This window comes from Somniosus microcephalus, chromosome 11 (assembly GCF_052327205.1).
Source record: "Somniosus microcephalus isolate GS21.2 chromosome 11, FLI_Smic_1.0, whole genome shotgun sequence".
NCBI classification, from domain to species: Eukaryota; Metazoa; Chordata; class Chondrichthyes; order Squaliformes; family Somniosidae; genus Somniosus; species Somniosus microcephalus.
The window spans coordinates 9334680-9359775 of NC_140997.1; the positions used below are offsets into that span (position 1 = coordinate 9334680).

Consider the following 25096-nt stretch of genomic DNA (forward strand, 5'->3'; position numbering starts at 1 on the left):
TTTAAGGTGGTGGATGGGGTGCCAATCAAGCGAGCTGCTTTGTCCTGGATGGTGTCGAGCTTCTTGAGTGTTGTTGGAGCTGCACTCATCCAGGCAAGTGGAGAGTATTCCATCACACTCCTGACTTGTGCCTTGTAGATGGTAGTTTGGCCCAGACTTCCGGCAATTTAATAATCGGTGAAAATAGGGAGGGCGAAATATTATTGGCAGCCAAGACCTGTGCAAATGGTCAGCGGGCGATGGGGGGGGGTTTAAAACTCATTTTTGATTTAAAAACTTGCCAAGTAGCAGGCAGCACGGAAGTGACTGTATCCCAACACCGCCGTAATCTCCAGAGGTCAGCCGTATCATAACTCCAGTGTGCGGGTGACCCCAAGGCCAAAAAGTCGTTCAGGGTCAGGGGGGAATCACCGCCCCCTGCCCCACCCCCCACGAGATGCAGCCCAGTCAACGAGGGGTGGGGAGAAAACCCAGGCCAAAATAGCCAGAAAAACTTGAGAAATGTTAAACATTTGAGGATTGTATATGGACAATTAGTAGTTTGGGGAATTAGGGAGACTCTTCACAAAATATTGTTTTATAATATTATAGGAGTACTGATAATAGTTACAAATGAAAAGAGTGAGTGAATCATTTAGGTATAAATAAATATAGATCTTTATTGGTTTTAAAGTAATGAAGGTGTCATGAGCTTTCCATTGAGTCAGTGGATTTTGAGGTGTTGCCCTTGATGCCAGCAATGCTACGGATGAATGTTCTGATTAGATCCTGACTGCACAAGCCAACCAGTTTACAGGATGGGGTTTCCAAGCTAGCAATGAAGTGCTGTGTGTAAGATTGTTTAAGTTCCAAAATAAATCTACTTACTTTTCCTCATATTCTGGATTATTATTAGGCGCGCTAACAACAAAAGTAATGATGGTCAAAGCTCCCCCTCAATTTTCCTGGCTAATTGGCCGCCACATTTGCCTACATACCAACAACAGCAACTGTAATTCAAAGTCATTCACTGTATGTAAAACATTTCATGATCTTTCTGACAGATATGATATAAATACAATTTTTCCCCCCCCTCTCCTACCTCCCTTGCTGCGTGATGGCACCTAAACGCTACCAGGGATAAGAAGCTACAGTTATGAGGACAGGCTGGAGATACTGGGACTATCTCCATTGGAGCAGGGAAGGCTAACAGAGTGTAAGAAGAAGGAAAGAGTCAGCAAGGTAAGACGGTCCAGTGTTTTGAGGATCTGGGAAACAAATAAAGTAGGTGAGAATATGATGAGTCTTGATTTTGACACAATTACAAGCCAAGGAGAGGAACAATATGTAGGATGGTGTATTAAAACTTTTGGTCAGAAACACGAAAGAGAGTCCATATTGCTTATGGACAGGCAGCAATTGCACTTTTGAACTAAACCTTCTATTTCCCAGCCAGCTCAGTATTTTCTTACCTGCCGACAATCATGAGCTCCCACTCAGAGCAGTGAGGTCGGATGTGGTGCCAGACGTCCATTGTAAATATCGTACTCGCACTGTTGAAAATTGAAGTGAGGGAGGACATGAGGGCAGCGATCATTACTGACATCATCAGGCCTCGCAGTCCTGCAGTGGAACAGTGAGAACAAGAATGGGGTCAAACTGCGCTTTCTACTAAAAATTGCATCATAGCAGTGAGTGGGTTTCAGGGGATGATACGCGAGGTCGAGGGCATAGTGCCAGGATAGTGGAGCACTTCTAAGTCACCATGGCATCGTGTGAAGCAACACACAACCACGCCATCTCTGCCTCTGTCTGGTTCATCCCATGGGAGTCAAGCTTACCCATCTTTAGCTTGTGACCCTCCTTTCTTGCAGATCCATCACAGCAACACAGGGAAGAGGGTGAGGAAGAGAAGGAGGAGAGGGGAACATCTTCCTTGTGGACTAAGAGAATAATGGTGCCAGGGAGCATGATGATGAAGAAGGAGAGGATGTGAAGGTCAAGCCCCCTCTCATGAGCTCTTGGACCAAGATTCTCTGCCACAACCCCTCAATCTCACCTCTGTGTCGATTTGCCCTTTCACTCCCACACACCAGTTGAGACACTTTCACCTGGGAGAGAATTAGATAGTGTGAGTGAGGATGTTCCCAGATTAACTTGTGAATTTTGCTGGCCCTGTTTATGCTGATGATGGTTTTAACTGAAGTACCCGTTGGGATCCAACAGCTTCAATAAATGCCAGGTCCACTTGCATGGCCTGATGGGAAGAGCACACCAGGTAGGTCCCTAGATCAAGAGAAACATCTCGGTGACAATAAACCATTTCTGGAGATAACTACTTTTTACGATGATCCCAGATTAATTCTTTACTCGGACAGTGGTGAGAATGTGGAAATCGCTACTACAAGGAGTAGTTGAGGCGAATAGCATAGATGCGTTTAAGGAGAAGCTGGATAAGTACATGAGGGAGAAAAGAATAGAAGGTTATATTGATAGGGTGAGATGAAGTAAATAGAGTAAGAGGAGGCTGGTGTGGAGTGTAAACACCAGCATAGCCTGGTTTCTGCTGTACATTCTGTGTAATTGGACAGCTTGTACCTCCTGGCAGCAGATCCATTACCAGCTTTGGGTAGGCAATGTCCGAGCAACCAACCGGGTTCCCACAAATTCTCCGGCAGGTATCAGCATCGGCACAGGCCACCTCATCTAAAACAATAGAGATAAACATTTTTGAGAGTTTTCAGGAAGACGCCACTCCGTGAAATTCTGACACAGTCCGAACGTGCAGGCACCGCCTTACACTTACCCGCAAACAGCACTCGGCTGATCATGCCTGGAAGCACCATTATGAAAATGGGCAAGATTTTCAAGTAGGCAGCGAGCAAGGAGCCACCTTTGGCATGAAGCAGCGACCTGGCAGAGAGTGACCTCTGGACGATGACCTGAAGTTTGACACAACATAACAGGGTCATTGAACATAAAAACTGTAAATGGTGGAAATCTGAAATTAAGACAGAAAATTCAGTCAGCATATGTGGGGTTGTGACATTTGAGGTGTGTACCCTTCATCGGAACACTGGTATCACTTCTTCAGACACCAACTTAGCCCTGATTTTAAGATAATTTTACTTCAAAACAATCCAAACGTAATGGCCCATGAAATTATAATCAGTAGTAACAGAGTAGTGAGAGGCAGATGGAGTGAGAAGTAGACACAATGACCTAGATACTAGTCTGGGCTCATTTTCAAAAAAACAGGCACAACGCGTACCAATTTCTACCCCCAGCTAGTTTGTGCTGATAGAAGGTTAAGAAAGGGAGCGAATTCTAGGCCTTGCTATCAACTGAGCCAATCGCACACACAAGCATGGAAAAGGTGATGTGATAAGTCAGGAAGTAGCGACAGGTGACGCCAAGCTTGGTTTTTGAAAGCTCGGGCAAGGAAGAGAAGGCTGAAGGATGGCGCACTGCGACTCACAGTAACTAGAGGGTGGTACCTGATCTGTGCACCAATACCAGATCGAAGGGACAGTCATTCCAATCAATACACCTGGCCAGGGAAAGTCAGAAGTCACAGGATCCCGAAAAATGTGGAAAGCGTCTTTTCTTGGGAGGCCACAGGTCGTGTTGAGGTCACGGACACTTGGAATGGCGTAGAAGTACAATTCCTGAAGGCCTGAGTAGCCTTCAACTTTAATAAAAGCTGTAGAGCAGAGACTTGTTTCATTGAACTAGCAGAAACACTTCCATCCAGTTAACTGGATGCTGAATTTGTGCCATGCAAACCAAATAATACTGTACTAATCGCCGCTTTAAAAAGAAAAATCAGCATTCCTTTGGAACGATTTCGAAGACACAATCTTCGTACAAAATCATTTAATGAAGATTATCCTTTTGTGTAAAAGGTATCTTCTTTTACTTTTCTACCTCTTTTTTTTTAAGGCTTTCTTCTCTCCCCCTTTTATGTTCTCCCTGTGCCGAACCCCCAGCTAACCGGTGACATTCTGTTATACCGGTTATCCTGAACTCACTGCCGGGAGAAGCTCAAGAGAAGTTGCTGGTAGACTTCATTCTCCTCCCGTGAGGACGTACAGTGCCTCTGAGCAACATCCGCCCACTGAGGTCGTGGCTGCACTGGGAGCTCGCCGTGTGGGGCATCGCTGGTTTGAATGCCCTGTTACATCTTTTATGAGTGAGGTGGCCCCAGCCAAGGGTGCCACCCACACTGTTGGGGGCAAACGTACCTTCAGAGTCAATAAAACCCCACGAGCTGGCAGCCCCCCCAAGTGCAGCTCATTCTCTGAACCCAGGGCTCAAGTGTGGCACGCCAGTCCTGCAACTCCGCAATCTGTAAACTCTCACTACACTTCAGAACTTGATGTTAAACTCAGGCTGGAGACACTTCAGGAACAAAATGAATTGACCGGTCTCCAGGGTACATTTCAGTTTAACCAGCTGCAGATGCAAACATTACTCTTGTACCGTTCCACCAAATTCAACACCCTAGCCACACTGCCAGCAATGGTGAGAAGTGACAGTGTGAATTGCCCAGCCCTCACTATAACAGGGTACTGGACCTGGCTATAAACACACCTTCCAAATAAGCGAGGACTATCTCTGCAAACAGAATCTCTTCCCTGGAAAATATCCACAATCATGATCAGATTTAAGAGTAAATTCGCTGAACCTGTGCTCAAAGGGAGTGTGGGTCAGAGAACTAGTGCTAGCATTGTAACCCTATCCCTGACCCACTCTCCCCACTGAGAGTGCGGAATCAGCAAACTTAATAATGTATTGAAAATGGGATTAGAGACTTCACACCTACCAGAGTCAAGCAATGACCCGGGGCAGAACATACCCAGCACCAAAACTGCCTTTATAAATAGAGTTGGCTCCTCCATTCCTTTGATATTGGTTCCAATAATGTGAGGGGTATCGGACCTTACTGTGTGACTGGTATCGGCCCTCTTTGATTCAAAGTCCAATGTAGCAAAGTGAAAGTCAGTTTTGGCTCATATCGCTGCAAGTTCTAACACTGCACACTCAGTCCAAGTACACTTACCGTATCCCGTGAGAATCAGAGCTCCGATCAGCATGATCACTGTCTGTAGGGCATCAGTGAATATTACAGCCGCCAGCCCACCTGCCACATAAAAAAAGCAAAACTAAGTTCTACTCGGTTGGTACAAACTGTGAAGGAATAAGCCATATAACCTGTTCAGAAAAATAGACTCTCTTATGAAAGAGTTCTGGCCTTATTAAAACATGACAAACTGGGGTTGGAAATTTAGAAACCGAACTATGAAATAGCTATGAAAGCATTCTGGCTATTGAGATAAGACAGTTGTTGACCCTGAATAAATAACCTTATTGAAACAGAAGGTGAAGGACTCCGACAGGCTGACCTTTTGGGAAAAAAACAATGGTTCACCCTGGATAAGGTGTTCTAATTTACACTTCGTAAAGAAGCACATAAGATAAGGAACATCTGCCCTCGTAAAGATGACATAAAGTAAGGAACACCTGCCGTCACACCGTTTTTATATGGTAAACTTAGAACACCTAGAGATGAGACAAGGTTCTGGCTGAGGTGGCAGTAAGAGTTGCAGAGGTCAGCAGAAAAATGACTAGAGATAATTAGCTTGCATCAGCAGAAAACCTTAAAGGAAATACCACTGGAAAAGGTATAAATATTGAACTCTCAAATGGGATAACAGACTCGCTTTAATCGGGCAAAGCGATTCTCGGCTTCAGAGGCGGCTCTGTAGTCTACCACTCTTTGTACCTCGGGGATCAAAGATATTTGATATTGATGGATATCCTGTAGAAAACTTTAAGAACTGTAATACTGTAGTGAAGTTAAGATTTGAAAGTAAGATTCTCTGTTAAAAAGATCATGGGCAGGATTTTCATTGGGCCATGGAGGCGGCATTGGAGGCATGTGGGGGGTTAAAATCTCGAAATCGGGGGGCACGAACCCATCCCGCCCCCAACCCGCCTCCATGCCGTTTCAAAGGAGGCGGATACCCGACCTGTGCTGGGACCCGCCTCCCCAAGGCGGGAAGGGGATTAGTGCCAATAAACTGCCTGTTAACAAGTAGTTAACAGGCAGTTTTTAGCCTAATCCCTATTTTTACTGCTGAAGTGTGGGATTCCCGACGGCTCCAAACCACGCCAAGTTAGCGAGGCGGGCCGTTGGGCTGAAGGACTTGGAGGGTTCGAGATGTCCGGTGTTCAGGTGAGTGATGGGTGCATGAGTGAAGAGGTAAGTGTGTTTGGTGTGTGTAAAGTGTTTAAAGAAGTTTAATTACCTTTACTTACCTTTATAGCCTTCCTTCCTTCAGGTCTCGGGAGTCCCTCATCTCACCGGCACAGAAAGCAGAATGGCCGCGAGCTGTCAAAAGTTGCAGCATTCAGCTTTCTGTTCTGGAGAGCTCTCGAAATCAGCCTGAGAGGAAGGAATTAACTTAGAGTACAGATTGTCAGTGTTTGACAGCTTCAAAGCGCTGTCAAACGCTGATATTTCATCTGTCAAAAGCTCTTGACAGATGAAATATCAATCTGTGACATCACCTGTTGCTGAGTTTCTCTTAATTGGCCTGCTGAGCCCGCTGGGCAGGCTCAACAAGGTCAATCAAGTGAAAATCGCGTGGGTTGGCCACAACTCGATGGAGGCAGGACTACAACCCCGAAAGTTGTAGTCCCGCCTCCTACACGCCTCCAGAATCAAAACCCAGCCCCATATGTTTTCTCTTTTTGGAACTGTTAATGTTGCGATTGACTCACCAACTGTAAATTGCATGTTGGTTCTTTAATAAATCTATATATTTTTAGAATTGTCTCACATAAGACTTTTGTATCAAAAACACGCGAACTCAATCTCTGTACACTCTTTGGTGAGGAGTTGCAGAATTCTGAGGGAGTTTTCTGGACCCTCATAATATCCGGAACGTTACAGTCTAGCTAAACTTATTAACAGCGCTATCTGGAGGACGGTAACATTCTCAGATTGTTCCTTTCCTTTAGGGAGCGATAGCCCGGACCTTTAGACCCAATTAAGCGTCTTTAGGATTCGGCTACCTCAAACTTTAGTTGAAAATGAACGTCTGAGAAATATGCCTGATCCGGGGTAGCCCTAAAGGGGCTAGGACTAGTAAATATCCTTTCAAAACATCATCAACCGCAGTGGATATGGACTTTTTTTCAACAAAAAAAAAGGGAATGGGCGCATTGCTGATGAAACAAGATGTAGGCTCAACTGGAAGCAGGAGGGAGATGAGAATTTCTGGAGCAGATCCTGTACTTGGACCTTAGTGAGGTGATGATGTGGCTGGATGCAATATATCATCACCCTTCACATGGGAAGAATGCACACAGTTTGACAGACCTACCTCCAACTGTGTAGAGAGTGGTGATCACCAATAATCCCAACACCGCGATGTACAAGTCCCAGCGAAGAGCTTGTTGAATAAAGACAGCTCCAGCATAGATATCGACCTGCGCACAACACATTACCACAAGATACATTACTCAGCAACATGTCACCACAGAACCTCACAGCCCAGCTCAAATCCCACCCACTCAGTGAGTTATACTGTTGGGTATGGGAGGATGGTTATATATTGTGCTTATATACATGTGACACCACATCATGCTTATTCTTCACACGAGCAGTAGTCCTAATCCCATATCCTTTATATACAAGTGATGCTCACTGTTCAGTCTTATGTTTCACTAATTTCTCTTTGCTCCTTTGAATGCCCCAATAATCTGCTTCTCAATGTTATATTCCTCTTCCTACAGGGCATGTACAGTTTTTCTTCCTTATTTCACTCCTAATCATTTGTTGATCCACTTTGGGTCACATTCGTTCAGTTTGTGCTTGCTAATCCTAGGTGTGTTTCCTGCCGATTTAGCAGCAATGCTCCCTCTAATCTTTTTTTTGTACTGAGTGATGTAATAAAACTCACTACGCACTTGGTTTGAGCATAAAGCAAGGCTTTAATCAACTTGTTCCAGAACATGGAGGTCTAGTTGTACTTCACTAGCTCCTTGTCTTACAAAATGTCCCTGGCAAGCTGGGGCCCACGCCCGAGTATTTATACTCCTTAGACGGCGCCACCAGCTGGCCGCCCAGTGTTATTTCATGAGTAGTTTCTTGATGATGATGAGATTTATAACACTGAGCAGGCCACGAACTCCTTTGAGTGCGACCTTTCCGTCCATGAGCAAATTTTAAAACAACAACGACGACAGCAACAGCAACCACTTAAAAGCATATATACAGTAATGCCATATTGCCACCCCACCATCTCAGATCATCCACGGTTCTATACAAGTTTAACATAACTTCTCTGCTTTTGAATTCTATTCCTCTAGAAATGAACCCCAGTGCTTTATTTGCACTTTTATGGCTTTTTAAACCTGCGTAGCTACTTTTAATGATTTGTGAATCTATACCCCTACATCCCTTTGCACTTCTGCCCCATTTAGACTCTTATTTTCCAAGGAGTAGGTCGCCTCCTTATTCCTCCTACCAAAATGCACCACCTCACACTTACCTATATTGAAATTAATTTTTCATTGACATGCCCATTCTGCAAGTTTGTTTACAGTAGAATTAATTAAAAGCTTTTAGCTCATCATGTACAAACTCTATTTAATAAAAAATTACTTGTCAGAAATGACTGGGATATAAAAGAACTGCATAACAATGCATTAACACTTCAGAAACGTCACTCAGTTACACGGTTATGCATCAACAAACAATCCAAAATCCCGAGGTGAGCTGAAAGAGGCATATCTATTCGTGTAATTTGTATTGGAAGTCTTGCTACAACTGTATAGGATGTTGGTGAGACCACACTTGGAGTACTGCGTACAGTTTTGGTCTCCTTATTTAAGGAGGGATATACTTGCATTGGAGGCAGTTCAAAGAAGGTTCACGAGGTTGATTCTGGAGATGAAGGGGTTGTCTTATGAGGAAAGGTTGAGCAGGTTGGGCCTATACTCATTGGAGTTTAGAAGAATGAGAGGTGATCTTATTGAAACGTAAGATTCTGAGGAGGCGTGACAGGGTAGATGCTGAGACGATGTTTCCCCTCGTGGGGGAATCTAGAACGAGGGAGCATAGTTTCAGAATAAGGGGTCACCCATTGAAGACGGAGATGAGGAGGAATTTCTTCTCTGAGGGTCGTGAATCTTTGGAATTCTCTACCCCGGAGAGCTGTGGAGGCTGAGTCAGTGAATATATTCAATGCTGAGATAGACAGATACTTGAGCTACAGAGGAGTCGAGGGTTATGGGGAGCGGGCAGGAAAGTGGAGTTGAGGCCAAGATCAGATCAGCCATGATCTTATTGAATGGTGGAGCAGGCTCGAGGGGCCGAATGGCCTGATCCTGCTCCTATTTCTTATGTATTAATTTTAAAGTTTTCAATGTATTAGCCCATCCCTCATGTCACTTTAGGAGTGGCTGCACGAGCAGCAGGAGCAGCGAGTTTCCTATGGCGCTGACGTGCTGTAGGTCCACATAAGTAATTAGAATATTAATCACAATGCAACCAGACAACCAACAAATATAAAGTACTGTAGTTCTTCAGTTCACAGTATTAAAAAGAATTGAAGAAAAACGGGTATCCGTATTTCCAACTTCAATCACTTCCATTAAGAAACGTTGTCTTCTTGAACCAGCACACCGCCCCCCACCCTCCATGTAACAGGTCAGAAATGCAGCACTTATTCACAAGTGCAGAAAAACACATACATAATTTGCGTCACCGAATTAAAAACAAAAAGCAGGAAAAGCTATGATTTAACAGAAATAAACATTCACCTTCCTTCCTGGACAGGAGAACCAATCAGACTGACTTGGAAATGTTTACTAATATGTTGACGTAAAGATGTTAATTTACGAATTCTGCTTTTAATGTTTTTCTCTCAAACATTCTCCACAATATTAATCCCTGCTCTTATCACAAAAAGTGTTGAATTATTTTAGGTACTTCCCAATTAAATAGTGGGAAACAAATTTCATTGTACTCTCAATTTTTAATTTCTTATTTCAAACATTTATACCAAATCAAAATTGTACATTATCAGTTTAATCAAAGTATTTTCTGTGTCTTTCTCAATAAACAAATAGTGGCTTCTTCTAAAGTAACTTCCTGCAATTTTTATACATCATTACATAACTTGTGTTTCTATTAACACTCCACTAAACGTTTAAGAGGAAATCTATATTTACATTATTCCTGGGATTTGTTAGGACTATAGAACGACAGACAATATAAAATGGTTTGTGTTTTTCCCCTTTTTTGGTTCTCTTCCCAAACGTCTTAATGATATTTTTTTTAAAGTCAATAAAAAGTAATATGCAACTCCTACAAATCCTCTCCGCCCTCCCCCTCCTCAACAGCATGGTTGCATATTTGTGTAAAGCTGCTCACTTCAGTCGATCGCTCAAAGTCAAATATTGAGAAATTTCAATTTTAAAATGTTTTAAGCATTTCAGACCCTCTTTAAAAGTGCTTGGAGTTTAAGACCTGGTTGAAACTTGTTTCGATGAGGGGAAAATTGATTTTTGTTTGTTTCTTCCAAAATCATATTCAAAACTTAGGGGGGGGGCGGAAGTGCTTTTAACACTCATTTTTTGTGAAAAGTTCATAAATTTTTTTTAATTCTTTCAAGTCTCGTTGCAGCTTTGACAGAAGTTGCTCCAAGTTTCTCTTTCCCTCTTCAACATTGTCATTAAACATACAACAAAAAATAATATAATAAACTCTAATTCCACAGTAAGTGAGTAGTTAGAGACAAAGAAGGTGATATATGCTTAGAGGCGCAGGGCAAGGCTAGAATACTCAATGAGTACTTTGTATCGATGTTTACTAAGGAGGTGGATGCTGACAAAATATCGGTAGAAGTGGAAAAGGTAGAAGCAATAGAAGGGGTGAAAATTGATAGACAGGATATACTGGAAAGGCTGGGTATACTTAGTGTGGATAAGTCACCTGGTCCAGATGGCTTGCATCCCAGGTTGCTAAGGGAATTGGGGGAGGAGATAGCGGAAGGGCTTGCCATAATTTTCCAATCTTCCCTAGATGCGGGGGAGGTACCTGAGGATTGAAAAATGGCAAATGTGACACCATTGTTCAAGAAAGGGTGTAAGGACAATCCTAGTAACTACAGGCCGGTCAGTTTAACATCAGTGGTGGGTAAAGTTTTAGAAACAAAAATCAAGGAAAAAATTAATGGGCACTTGGAGAGGTTTAAGCTAATTAAGGAGAGCCAACATGGATTTGTAAAAGGCAGCTCGTGTTTGACTAATCTAATTGAATTTTTTGATGAAGTAACAGAGAGGACTGGTGAAGGGAATGCAATGTTGTCTACATGAATTTTAGGAAGGCATTTGACAAAGTACCACATAGAAGGCTGGTTAACAAAATTGAGGCTCATGGAATAGGTGGGTCAGTGGCAGCTTGGATAAGGAATTAGCTTAAGAACAGAAAACAGCAAGTTGTGGTAAATGGTTGTTTTTCAGACTGGAGGATGGTAGACAGTGGTGTTCCCCAAGGGTCAGTGCTGGGGCCACTGTTTTTTTTAATATATATGTAGCCAAGTGGGAAAATGCAGTGAATATTTAAGTCCACTAGATGGCGCGGTTCATTTTCCCCTTTAGAATTTGAAAAAAGGAGAAAAGGTTTATGGGAAGGGCCATGTGATGCCAAAGGAACCTCCCCTTTCTTCACAGCCTCCATTTTCTAGATGCAGCGTGGGGGGTGTGCTCTGAGGAGAGTTGGGCAAGCCACTGCCGTATTTTGTCGACTGTGTTTTATGTATTTACAATTTCATCCTAAACCTAGACCCAAGTTATTAATACAGAATAAAAAACCCCAAAAACGAAAGTTCGTGTCCTGTGCTGCTCCATTTCGCCAGGCTACACATTTTGGTACCAGGAGTGGGGTCTGTTAGCTTGGAGTTTCTCAGGTTTGGGAAAGTTACATAAAATACGGCAGTGGGGGAAGAGCGGTGTGGTGCCAAGTGGACCTGGAGACGGACGGAGAGTGCTGCCTGGGGTTGCTAAGGAGGACCAGACCAGACAGACGGGATCCAGAGGGCGCCAGGACCAATCTGGGAGAGGACCCATCAAGGCACCGAGGAGGGACACCATTGGAGAAGAATCGTCACAGCGGCCATCCCATTCAGTGACTGTCAGGGACTTGTGAACTGAGTCAAAATGTTAGACCCTCCTGAGGAGGCGGGTGGAGCTCACAATTCGGATGGTGAGGACAATACCTCGAGTGTGGGTGAGGGCAACCAGATAGATCAACTCAAGGCACAGATTTCAGAGTTGAAAAAAAACCATGACCAAGCAATGGCAATTATTGCCACTCTAGGTAATGGGGCAACCAAGTCATATGTGTATGTACCCAGAGAGCGTCAGATCCAACCATTCAGTGGTGAGGTATCTAAAGATAGTCGTTCAGTTGATGAGTTCATTGAAGAGGTTGAAAGTGTACTACGAGCTAGAGATCAGACTCCTGCAGAGCAGGTAGATTTCATTCGATCTTTGTTGAGGGGGGCAGCCCTACAGGAAATTAGGTTACGGTTGGGTGGAGAGTCTAAGCAGCCCAGTGACCTGTTCAGTTACCTAAGGGGGGCTTTCACCGAAAAACGCAGTGAGTCCCAGCTGTTAGAAACTTTCTATGGACGCAAGCAAGAAGAGGGTGAAGGTTTCCAAGAATACTCACATGCACTCTCTCAGATTATTAGAACTTTGGTAAAGCAATCACCTGATGCTGTGCCGGACACAAAACGGGTTGTCAGAAACAGATTTGTTGATGGTGTTAGAGATCCCTCACTCCGGAGAGAGTTGCGCAAGTTTGTACGAGACAACCCCCAGTCTACCCTGTTCGATGTACGTGAGGAAGCTGTCTTATGGTCCTTAGAAGACCAGCCCTGTAGCACTAAAGTTGCAAAGAGCAAGAATGTAGTGTGTGACAGTACGGGGAGGGATCTTCAGTGTTCTGCCATTGGGGTACCAGGCAGCCAGGCTGTCACTTTACAGGATGTTCTTAAAGTGGTGGCGGAACAGGGTAAAGCTATCGGGGAACTAACAGAGGCAGTACGGGGTCTTGCTCTACAGAAGGAAAACACGGGTAATGACAAGGTTGGGAAACCTAGAGCCAAGCCAAAGTTCACTGATGAAGGTCAGCCTATTTGCTTTAAGTGCAACGGGGCGGGGCACATTGCCAAACAGTGTCCTCAGAAGCACGAGGTAGCAAACACATCCACCAATGCTGGCTGGGGTGCAGGAAAACTAACTCCCTCGATTGACATGAGCCGGGCAATGCGAGGAAAACCTGCAGGCTCTCAGAACAGTACTGGTATTCGTGACAGATTTCTTGACCGTGCAGTAGGTAAATGTCCAGTAGTAGATCTCAAGATTGGGGGGGTTACTGCTAACTGTTTACTGGATACCGGGAGCCAAGTCAGCACTATTACTGAAGTTTTTTTCAGAGAGCACTTACTTGGGAGGGATGAGGATATGCTGCCTACAACCGGGTGGCTTAAGATCACTGCCGCCAACGGGTTGGACATTCCCTACTTGGGCTACCTTGAGTTAGACGTTGAAACTATGGGCATAACCTTACCCGAATGTGGTGTCCTGGTAGTCAAAGAGCATCAGCAGTCACAGCCTGCAGCACCAGGTCTTATTGGTATGAACATCATCAGCCGATGCAGACAACTAGTTCATGCTGAGTTTGACACTACTCTAGGGGGAAAGTTGGATTCAGATTGGAGGGAAGCATTTCAGCAAGTACAACAGTGTAACATCACTCCAAAGTCATCTTCTGTCCGTGTAGCTGGTAGGGGTGCTGTACATGTGCCTGCGTCTTCCATAGCTACAGTCTACGTAAAGGGACTTAAAACTCAGTCAGGTGGCAGCACTAAAATGCTGTTGGAGCCAGGTAACACACCATTGCCAGGTGGCCTGGTAGTTGTCCCCACTTTAGTTGAATCAAAGGGACATTTATTTCCAGTGCAGGTGGTAAATTTCTCTGAGGAGGATGTGTGGTTAAACCCCAGGACCAGGCTTGGTATTCCGACTCAGGCAGAGTGTGTAGACAAGGACTCCTGTGAGGTGCGATTTCAACGCATCTCCGCTGACACAGAGGAAGTAACTGTTGGCAGACAAGAAGGACAGATGACAGACAAAGACATTCAGTTGCTTTTGGACAAACTACACATAGGTGGCACACAGGGCCAACAAGCAGAGTTAGGTGCACTTTTAGCCAGGTATTCGGAAGTATTTGCTTTTAAGGATGAGGACCTAGGCTACACTGATAAAGTTGAGCATGAGATTAACTTGGTAGATGACGCACCAGTTACAGAGCCATACCGTCGTATTCCACCTACACTGTACAAAGAGGTGAGGGCCCACATCACTAAGCTTTTAAGAAAGCGTGTCATCCAGGAGAGCAATAGTTCATACGCTTCACCCATAGTGGTAGTTCGTAAGACTGATGGAGACATACGACTATGTGTTGACTTTAGGAAACTAAACTCAAAAACCAGACGTGACGCATTTCCTTTGCCCCGCATTGACGAGAGTTTTGATGCCCTTCATGGTGCAAAGTTCTTCTCGACCATTGATCTTGCAAGTGGGTACCACCAGGTTGCTGTTCGTGAAAGTGACAGGCCTAAGACTGCTTTTACAACTCCTTTTGGCCTTTTTGAGTACCTCAGAATGCCTTTTGGTGTCTGTAATGGACCTGCGACTTTTCAACGACTTATGCAAGCGACTATGAGCGACTTAGTGTTCCACATCCTATTAGTGTATTTAGATGACATCCTTGTGTTCTCTCAGACCTTCCCGGACCATTTAGAGAGGCTTGAGACAGCTCTAAGACGACTGAAAGAGACAGGTTTGAAAGTAAAGCTTGAAAAGTGTCACTTCCTGCAGCAGGAAGTCAGGTTCCTTGGGCATCAAATTTCAGGGGAGGGTATAGGGACAGATCCAGAGAAAATTGCCGCCGTAAAGAAGTGGCCGGTCCCCAGTACAGTCAAAGATCTGAGGTCATTTCTTGGTTTCTGTAGTTATTACAGGAGGTTCATTGAGGATTTTTCTAAACGAGCTGGCCCTCTCCATGACGTAGTCAATGCATGCCTTAGGGAAGACAGCCCAGCAAAAGCAAAACGGTTGTTTGAAGGTTCATGGACAGCGGCGTGCCAAGCTGCTTTCGAACAGCTGAAAGAAAAGCTGATCAGTGCTCCAGTGTTAGGTTACGCAGATTTCACTCAGCCTTTTATTGTAGAGACGGATGCCAGTAACCTAGGATTAGGTGCCATCCTCCACCAGCAGCAGGGAGATAGGAAGAGAGTGATAGCATATGCCAGTAGGAGGCTCCGTAATGCTGAAAGAAATGACAGAAACTACAGCAGTATGAAACTAGAGCTCCTCGCCCTCAAATGGGCTGTTTCAGAGAAATTTCGAGGTTACCTTCTAGGTTCCAAGTTCACTGTCATAACAGATAACAACCCCCTGTGTCACCTTTCTACAGCTAAGTTAGGTGCTGTTGAGCAAAGATGGGTGGCTCAGTTAGCTGTTTTTGACTTTGACGTCAAGTACCGCCCAGGCCGCTGTAATGCAGCAGCAGATGCCCTCTCTAGGCAGCCGTTAGCAGGGGAGCCCGAGTCAGACAGTGGGGATGCGGACTATGATGGTTGTGTGGCCATATGTAATGTCACTCACAAGGGAACAGCTCTAGGACCAGACTTAGGGACAGCAGGAGTCAAGTGCTGTAAAGTCAGACAGATCCGTGTTTCGGACGCAGAAGAAAGTACTGAGCGTAGTGAGTTGCAGGGTAACACACCAACACTTCCCGGTTACTCTAAAGAAGAACTACGTAAGTTTCAGGACACAGACCCCACCCTCAGCGTGTTTAGGAAGTTTTGGGGTGAGCAGCGGAGGCCAACTTACAAGGAGAGGTCGCAGTTATCCAAGCTAGTATTATCCACGTTAAAGCAGTGGCCCCGTATTTGTGAGCAAGATGGTTTGTTGTACCGTGTAATCGAGGATGTCCATGTTGGTGAGTGTCACCAGCTACTACTGCCCTCTTGTTTGAAAGAAGTCGTGCTTGAAGGTGTGCATGATCGTATGGGCCATCAGGGAATAGAGCGCACACAGAACCTTTTGAGACAGAGATGTTTTTGGGTTGGGATGTATGGGGATGTGGAACAGTGGGTCAAGAAATGCGAGAGGTGTGTTTTGACAAAAATGCCCCACCCCAAGATACATGCCCCTATGAAATCATTTCTAGCCTCCCGGCCCCTTGAAGTAGTTGCTGTAGATTTCACCATGCTGGAACCGGCCTCCGATGGTCGTTAGAATGTGTTAGTGGTGACCGATGTTTTCACTAAATTCACACAAGCCTTCCCTACTCGGGACCAAAAGGCTGATACCACGGCAAAAGTCCTTCTCAAAGAGTGGTTCATGAAGTATGGGGTCCCAGAAAGATTGCATTCAGACAGAGGTCGAAATTTTGAGAGTGAAATCATTGCCGAGCTGTGTAAGCTTTATGGTGTAAAGAAAACCCGCACTACCCCACACCACCCAGAAGGAAATGCTCAATGTGAGAGATTCAACAGATCTTTACATGATCTTTTGCGTACACTGCCTCCAGAAAAGAAGCGCCGCTGGCCTGAGCACTTATCTGAGTTGGTGTATGCCTACAATGTAACACCCCATGCTACGACTGGCTACTCACCGTACTATCTGCTTTTCGGGGTTCATCCACACCTTCCTGTAGATGCTTTATTAGGTCAGGAGCAAGTGTTAGACAAGAAACATGAGTGGTTGGTTGTCCACCAAGAGCGTTTGAAGGAGGCACATGCAAGGGCAAGAGAGTACACTGAAAAGAAATCAGCTCAAAGAATTGAACTTAACAAAGACAAAGTGTACTGTCCAACCATTGAGGTGGGTCAGTTGGTATACTTACGACACAGGCCTTTGGGTAGGAACAAAATTCAGGATGCGTGGGGTCCTACTGTGTACAGAGTGGTGGAGGTACAGGGTACTACACATGCAGTTGAGCCTGTAGAGGGCGGTCCTTTAAAAAGGGTCCATAGAGTTAATCTTAGGCCATGTGTTACCCCTGTCCCTGAGCCTAGGCGGACGAGAACCAAGTCCCCTGTCACCGTACCCCCTGTCACTCTTTTGACAGAATCGTTGCCAGAGCCCTCTGATACTGAGTTTGTTGTGGTAGAGGAAGTCACCTATCCAGAGTTAACTCAGGAGGAAAAAGTAAACAATGATCCTGTTGGTAACGCCCAAGATGTACAGGAATCAGAGGCTGTTTCTGAGCCAGAGCATTCAGATCCTTCTGAGTGTGGGACTGAGGTTGAGGTACCCATTCCGGCTCCTCGCAGAACTAAAAGAGCCAATGCTGGGGTAAACCCTAACCCATACCATTTGCCTCAGTCAGCCTGTAATGCAGTCTCACTCAGTCCTGAGGTGTTCTCTCATGTTTTATCGAGTCTGGGTACTGCATTTTTTCGAGAAGCTGTAAAAGAAGTGAAAAACGGGTGCTAAGTCACCGAGGACGTTGACTTTAAAGCAGGGGAGAATGTAGCCAAGTGGGAAAATGCAGTGAATATTTAAGTCCACTAGATGGCGCGGTTCATTTTCCCCTTTAGAATTTGAAAAAAGGAGAAAAGGTTTATGGGAAGGGCCATGTGATGCCAAAGGAACCTCCCCTTTCTTCACAGCCTCCATTTTCTAGATGCAGCGTGGGGGGTGTGCTCTGAGGAGAGTTGGGCAAGCCACTGCCGTATTTTGTCGACTGTGTTTTATGTATTTACAATTTCATCCTAAACCTAGACCCAAGTTATTAATACAGAATAAAAAACCCCAAAAACGAAAGTTCGTGTCCTGTGCTGCTCCATTTCGCCAGGCTACATATATATAAATGACCTGGATATTGGAATACAGAGTAGAAATTCAAAATTTGCCGATGACACCAAAGAGAGAAGTTGTTTCCTCTTTTTCTGCTGCCGTTCCCCCCGTCTCTCACAGACTCTGAGGTACAAACAGGGGCACAAACTTTCCCCCCTCTCTCATAACATAACCCTGATAGACTCTTTCAGAAGGGGGACAACACCTGGCAAAATTTAACTGGAACTTACCGCGGGACATTCAACATCATGTTCCTGTATTTTTTTCACGCTATAAACAATTTTCTGAATTAAAAAAAATTAAATTTTTATTTCACCAAGGGCCTAAAACTTTGCTTTAGCCTCCTTCCAGCGGCCATTCTATATGTGCTGCACCTCCACCTGTGTTGTCAGTCCCCGGGAACAGACTACACACGTCTGGAGCCTCACCCCTCTCTCTGTCCCTCTCTCTCTCTCCCTCCATCCCCTCTCCTTCTCTCTGTCCCCCTCTCCCTCCGAGTCCCTCTCTCTGTGTCCCACTCTCTCCCCCCTAGTCTCTCTCTCTCGTCTCTCTCTCTCTCTCTCTCCCCCAGTCTCTCTCCCTCCCCCTCCATCCCTCTCTCTTCTCCCCAGTCTCTCTCTCTCCCGTCTCTCTCACTCACCCCCCCCAGTCTTCCTCTCTCTCCCCTTTCAATCCTCGATCTTCCCCCCACCAGCCACCAATGGATCCCCTGACCTCCGCATGGAGCCAACGAATGCGTGGTCCAGTTGGGTACTGTGCACGCGCGGTCTGGTATCCCACGAGCCAGCGCTGTTTATATTTCAGATTTTCAGCATCCGCTGTAATTTGTGGTGGGATTTGAACTCACGTCTCCGGATCATGAATCCAGGTTTCTGGATTACTAGCCAAGTAACATAACCACTATGCTACTGTATCCTCCCCTCATTGTCTTCAAGTTGGCCTTTTCAAAATTGTATACTTACTGATATCTTTGTGAATATATAGATGAACAAATAGAGAACTGCAATAAAGAGCCGAATTCTTTGGCCTCCAAATCGTTTTTGTAAATATTCAGGCATAGTGGTGACCTGCAGAGAGAGAGAATATGTTCATCGCTATTGCAACACTGATAGAACGGAGACAATTACACAAATATCAGAACAAAATGGGGCTTTTTGGTAGTTATTTGGGGGGCATGTTTGGAACGTTTCCAAAGCCGGAGGGATTACTGCAGTGAAAGAGAATCACAGCCCCACCCATTAGAGGGGGCAGAAATTGAAATGGACCATACAGGAAGCCACCACAGGCCAGGACAACCACGAAAAGGAGTAATTAGACATTGTGTCAGTCGTGGCTCAGTGGGCAGCACTCTCGCCTCGGAGTCAGAATGGTTGTGGGTTCAAGTCCCAATCCAGAGACTTGTGCACTTAATGCTAGGCTGACACTCCAGTGCAGTGCTGAGGGAACGCTGCACTGTTGAGAGTTGTTGTCTTTCAAATGAGATGTTAAACCGAGGCTCAGGTTGGATGTAAAAGATCCCACGGCACTATTTCGAAGAAGTGCAGGGGAGTTCTCCCAGCGTAACCTGGCCAATATTTATCCCTCAACCAACAGCACTTTAAAAAAAAATCTGTTGATTATCTCATTGCTGTTTGTGAAATCTTGCTGTGTGCAAATTGTCTGCCACGTTTCCTGCATTACAACAGTGACCACACTTCAAAAAAAGCACTTAATTGGCTGTAAAGCATTTTGTGACATCCTGAGGTTGTGAAATAAGGAAAGATATACTTGCCTGAGAGAGAGTGCACCAAAGGTTCACTAGACTGGTTCCTGGGATGAGGGGATTGCTCTATGAGGAGAGATTGAGTAGACTAGGCTTATATTCCCTCGAGTTTAGAAGAATGAGAGGTGATCTAATTGAAACATATTAAAATTCTCAAGGGGCTTGACAGGGTTAATGCTGAGAAAATGTTTCCCCTGGCTGGGGAATCTAGAACACAGGGTCACAGTCTCAGAATAAGGGGTCGGCCATTTAGGACTGAGATGAGGAGAAATTTCTTCACTCAGAGGGTGGTGAATCTTTGGAATTCTCTACCCCAGAGGGCTGTGGAGGCTCAGTCGTTGAGTATATTCAACACAGAAGTCGATACATTTTTGGGAACTAAGGGATATGGGGATAGTGCAGAAAAGTGGAGATGAGGTAGAAGATCAGCCATGATCTTATTGAATGGCGGAGCAGGCTTGAGGGGTCAAATGGCCGACTCCTGCTCCTATTTCTTATGTTTTTATGAAATGTAAAATCTTTTTTGACATTGATTGTCACGATTAGTCAACAACTCCATTATCGTTGTATCGTGCGAATGCCTGTTGAGCGGGCAACCCACGAAAGGGATTCCCTGCCTCATCTCCTGGCCACTGCATACACATTGCGTGTCAGTGGGACTGAACCCATTCAGAGAGCTGCTCAGTCAAATAAAATTTCCCAAAATTGATAGTAATCAGGAGGAATGTAGCACTTGGTTAGAGCGCTCCCTCACTGTGCTCAGAGGAACCCAGCAGGGAGCAAATAAAAAGCAGAAATAGGACATTTTCCAGTGAATGAAAGTGATCAGTTTGTTCCAGAAAAGTTGAAAAACTTTACCTCAGCTGCAATGTAGATGGGGAGAAAAAACCAGGCCAGCAGGATTAGAATAATCATCCCCTAAGGAAAGAAAAAGAGGGAAATTACTACAGTAGAACTGGAGCAAGAAGATTCTATCACCGTGTGTTATGGTCTTACCCCCCCAGACAAGAGTTACATTCACCCCAGTGACCCCCAGTGACCCCCAGTGACTGTCCGCCTCTCCAGTGACCGTCCATCCACCCCCCCAGTGACCATCCACCCCCCCAGTGACCCCCACTGACCATCCCCACCCCCCCAGTGACCCTCCCTAGTAACCATTCCTGCCGCCCCCCCAGTGACCCTCCGCCCCTCCAGTGACTGTCGCCCCCCCCCCCCAGTGACCGTCCATCCCCCCAGTGACCGTCCGTCCCCACTGACCCCCCACCAGTGACTACCACCACCCCTCCATTCCCCTGGCTGTAGTGTCCGAGGATCAATAATACTCAGACTGCAGGAGAACAATAAAACAGGTATTTACTGAACAGAGAGTAATTCAAGACTGAAGTACAGAAGCCTGCTATGGCTTTATATACAGGGGTGGTCATTGCCGGTACTGCAGTATAGAATCAGTTCTTCTCTTAAAGGTACATACACAACAATTCCTCCCCTTTTAGATAAACAGTACATAACATTCATTTAACAACTAAATAATAACTAATTACAATTACAATTTTCTCTGTACTATATACATCAACTGAAATAATCATTTATAAGTTCAGTCTTTGAGGAGGCTTCCTGATCCTGACTGGATAACGCCTTTCTCAAGTATCCTGTTCTTGCGGCGGAGTTGATTCTGGCTCATTGTCATTGGTTGGTTCATCAGCTTCCAATACCACTGCTTCTGAGGTAGACGCAATCTGTACTTCGGGTTGATTACCAGGTGCACCTGCTCGTGGTATGGGTTTGGCTTGTTCCTGTGACTCTAGAATCTGGTCAGCATGGCGTCTCACGATGCTCTCTCCAACGTCCACTGTGTACATTAGTGGTCCCTGCTGTGTGCATATCGTTCCTGGCTGCCATTTTTCTGTTCGGTAGTCGCGGGCCAAGACTGGTTGCTGTGGTGTATGTAACCTGTTCCACCTTAAGAGAACTACCTTAAGAGATATACTACTTTCTCTTGGCTGCTGTATACTGTAATACCGGTGGTGACCACACCGGTATATAAACGTTGTGTAGTGATTTGCTGGGCAGTTCAGCCCTGACCTCCGAATAGTAAAGACCTGTTAAAGTTATTCTTGTTGTCTGTGTCCAGTGATTTATAATAAACATAACTGGGACACACAGACTCAACAGTGGTGACGAGTCCGATCTTACCCTGCGGCAGTTTTACATCCAAGGCAGCTTCGTCCTCAGAACGGGCGTCGAGAAGAGGCATCCGCCCTCATCATCCTGCTGAGCACCACATCGCACGGGAGGCATCGAGAACCCGGGTTAAAAAGAAAAATTCTGACCACGAAGCCCTCCATCAGCGACAGGCAGTGATCATCCCTTCTCCCACGGTGGTGGGTAAGCTGATCAGCGACACGAGCAGAAAGTCGGCCGCGTTGGCTGTGGAGTAGGGGAGGGAAAACGGAGGAAAAAGGGCGGAGAACTCGACCGCGGCCGGTGAAAAGGGCCGGGCTGCAATCGGGGCCGAGAGGCGCAGCGACTGGGGCAGCGTTAAGGCCACGAGAACCGCGGAGAACTCAACCGCAGCCGGTGTAAAGGACCGGCCTGCAAGTGGGGCTGAGAGGCGCAACAGCAGGGGAAGCGTGAATGCCCACGGGAACCGCGGGGGAGCAAAAAGCAGCGTCGGGGAATTGAGAACCGCTGGGGAGGCGAGAACGGCAGCAGCACGGCAATCGCCATTGCAGCCAGCGGGGGAAGAAGGCAAACACGGGAAGCCGCCATTGTAGTCGGCGGGGGAAGAAGACGAGCGCGGGAAAAACTGCCAAGCGCGGGAAGCCGCCATTTTAGTAGGCGGGGGAAGAAGACAAGCGCGGGAAGCCGCCATTTTGGGAAAAAGAAAATTTAAAGAAACTTGCAAGGATGCTTAAACATGGTAACATCAATGCTTTTGATAGCGATGTCGAAGATTGGGCCACGTATGTAGAACGCATGGAAGTTTATTGTAAAGCAAATGAGGTACCAGATGATAAGAAAGCACTAACCTTATTAAACTCAATGGGTGCGAGGACGTACGGGCTATTGAAGCACCTTGTATCACCAGATAAACCGTCGGATCAGACTTTCGCGAATATTGTTACTGTCCTGAAAAATCATTTAAACCCCACGCCGCTGCTGATAGCGGAACGATTTAAATTTTACAGAAGAACGCAGCTGAAAGAAGAAAGCAACGCTGAATTCTTAATTGAACTGCGTAAGCTATCAAAGTACTGTCAGTTTGGAACAGGACTAGCAGATGCGCTGAGAGATAAATTTGTGTGTGGATTGTTAAAAGAAGGAACACAAAAGCGACTGCTAGAAGAGAATGATCTTACGCTTGATAAAGCTGTCACTATTGCAGCATCGCACGAAGCCGCAGTGAGAGGCACTGCGGAAATGCAGCTAAGGTCATCGGAACTCAGCACCAATCAAATGGCCTTGGGTGCAGTAAAGTGTTATCGTTGTGGAAAGACAACGCACGATCAGAACCAGTGCTGGTTCAAAAATCAGGAATGCAGAAAATGTGGCAGGCTTGGTCACATAGCTAAAGTATGCCGGTCAGGAAAGAAGACCAGCAACAAAAAGTCACCGCAGGAAAAGTGCAGAAAGGTACACAAGGTGATAGAGAACAGGTCGGATGAACAGAAGTCAGATTCAGACTCCAGCAGTAAGGAACTGGGTTGTCTAAGAGTACACAATGTAGGCAATGAAGCAGACCTCCAAACTATCTGGGTCACACTTCAGATAGCAGGAGTCCAAGTGAAGATGGAATTGGACACTGGATTGGCATTGACGGTCATGAATAAGCAAGATTACAAAAGGTTATTCCCACATATTCCCCTACGGGATACGGAGATTGTATTGAAAACATACACGGGGCAAAGAGTATACCCCATCGGAAAGATAAAGGTAAAGGTGGTCCACAAGGGCAAAGAAAGCCGAGGAATGGACTTATATGTGCTACCTGAGGGAGGTCCACCACGACTGGGACAGGAGTGGATCAGGAGAATAAATATGGACTGGCATTCCTTAAAAGCACTAACGGTAGATTCCGGTAAAAAAAGATGTCAAACCTAAACGATTGTCCAGAATATTGGACGATGCTAAAGAGGTGTTCCAACAGGGACTGGGAACACTGAGAGGAATTACGGCAACCATCAAGGTTGAAGAACATGCAAACCCGAAATTTTTCAAAGCCAGACCGGTACCTTATGTGATACGACCTGCTGTGGAAGCTGAGCTGGAAGGGCTAGAACGTTCAGGAGTACTGTCTAAGGTGGACTGGAGTGAGTGGGCCACGCCCATTGTTCCCGTCATGAAGCGTTCATCGAGCAACAAGCCGGGGGAACCGGGGAAGGTTCGCATCTGTGGAGATTTCAAGATCACTGTTAATCCGGTGCTTCACACGGTGCAATATCCGCTTCCGCGGATTGAGGATATCTTCGCTTCGTTGTCTGGCGGGAAACACTTCACCAAGATAGACCTGGCGCAGGCGTACTTACAGATGGAAGTTGAGGAAGAGTCACGCCAGTATCTCACGATCAACACACATAGAGGCTTGTATCGGTATAATAGACTGGTTTTTGGAGTGGCATCAGCTCCAGCAATTTGGCAGAGGGCCATGGAGCAGGTATTACAGGGAATTCCAGGCACACAATGTTACCTGGACGATATTCTGATTACAGGAGATGATGATGAGGAACATCTTGCAAATTTGGAACTGGTGCTCACCAGATTGAAAGAATATGGACTTCGAGTTAATCGCCAGAAATGTGAGTTCTTTCAGAAGCGGATCTCGTACTGTGGTCATGTCATTGACCAGGAGGGGCTTCATAAGTCTCCTGACAAGATCGAAGCTGTTGTGAAGGCTCCCGCTCCGGATAATGTATCCCAGTTGAGGTCGTTCCTAGGGTTGATTAACTATTACCATAAGTTTCTGCCAAATTTATCCACGGTGCTGCACCCGCTGAACGCTCTTTTGCAGAAGGGGGTACCATGGAAGTGGAGCGAGGACTGTAAGAGGGCCTTTCACAAAAGCAAGGCATTGATCACCTCAGAGGAAGTGTTGGCTCACTTCAACCCAATGCTGCCTATTCGTTTGGCTCGTGATGCTTCTCCATATGGTATTGGGGCAGTACTCTCACACAAGTTGCCAAATGGCTTGGAGAGGCCAGTCGCGTTCGCATCCAGATCATTGACCTCCGCTGAGCGCAACTATGCTCAGATAGATAGGGAGGCTCTCAGCCTTGTGTGGGGAGTAAAGAAGTTTAATCATTACCTGCAGGGCCAAAAGTTTACGCTACTGACAGACCACCAGCCGTTGGTATCCATTTTTAACCCTAAGAAGGGTGTTTCGGTGATGACAGCACAAAGGCT

The 25096-nt window shown here is 45.7% G+C and overlaps 1 protein-coding gene across 5 annotated transcripts in view; it reads right to left on the bottom strand.

The window, feature by feature from the left end:
• The window catches only part of slc5a11 (solute carrier family 5 member 11), an 80836-nt gene that overhangs the window by 19774 nt on the left and 35966 nt on the right, over positions 1 to 25096 (bottom strand). For 4 of the 5 annotated variants that reach the window (XM_086000138.1, XM_086000139.1, XM_086000137.1 and 1 more), the window contains 9 exons: positions 20555 to 20614; positions 18897 to 19001; positions 10988 to 11092; positions 7371 to 7476; positions 5042 to 5122; positions 3477 to 3682; positions 2786 to 2921; positions 2578 to 2685; positions 1452 to 1602 (listed from right to left, as the gene is read on the bottom strand). In XM_086000138.1, the coding sequence (XP_085856264.1) occupies positions 1452 to 1602; positions 2578 to 2685; positions 2786 to 2921; positions 3477 to 3682; positions 5042 to 5122; positions 7371 to 7476; positions 10988 to 11092; positions 18897 to 19001; positions 20555 to 20614 (1058 nt within the window). The remainder of the gene's footprint in view (positions 1 to 1451; positions 1603 to 2577; positions 2686 to 2785; positions 2922 to 3476; positions 3683 to 5041; positions 5123 to 7370; positions 7477 to 10987; positions 11093 to 18896; positions 19002 to 20554; positions 20615 to 25096) is intronic. The other variant, XM_086000140.1, reaches the window with a different exon arrangement.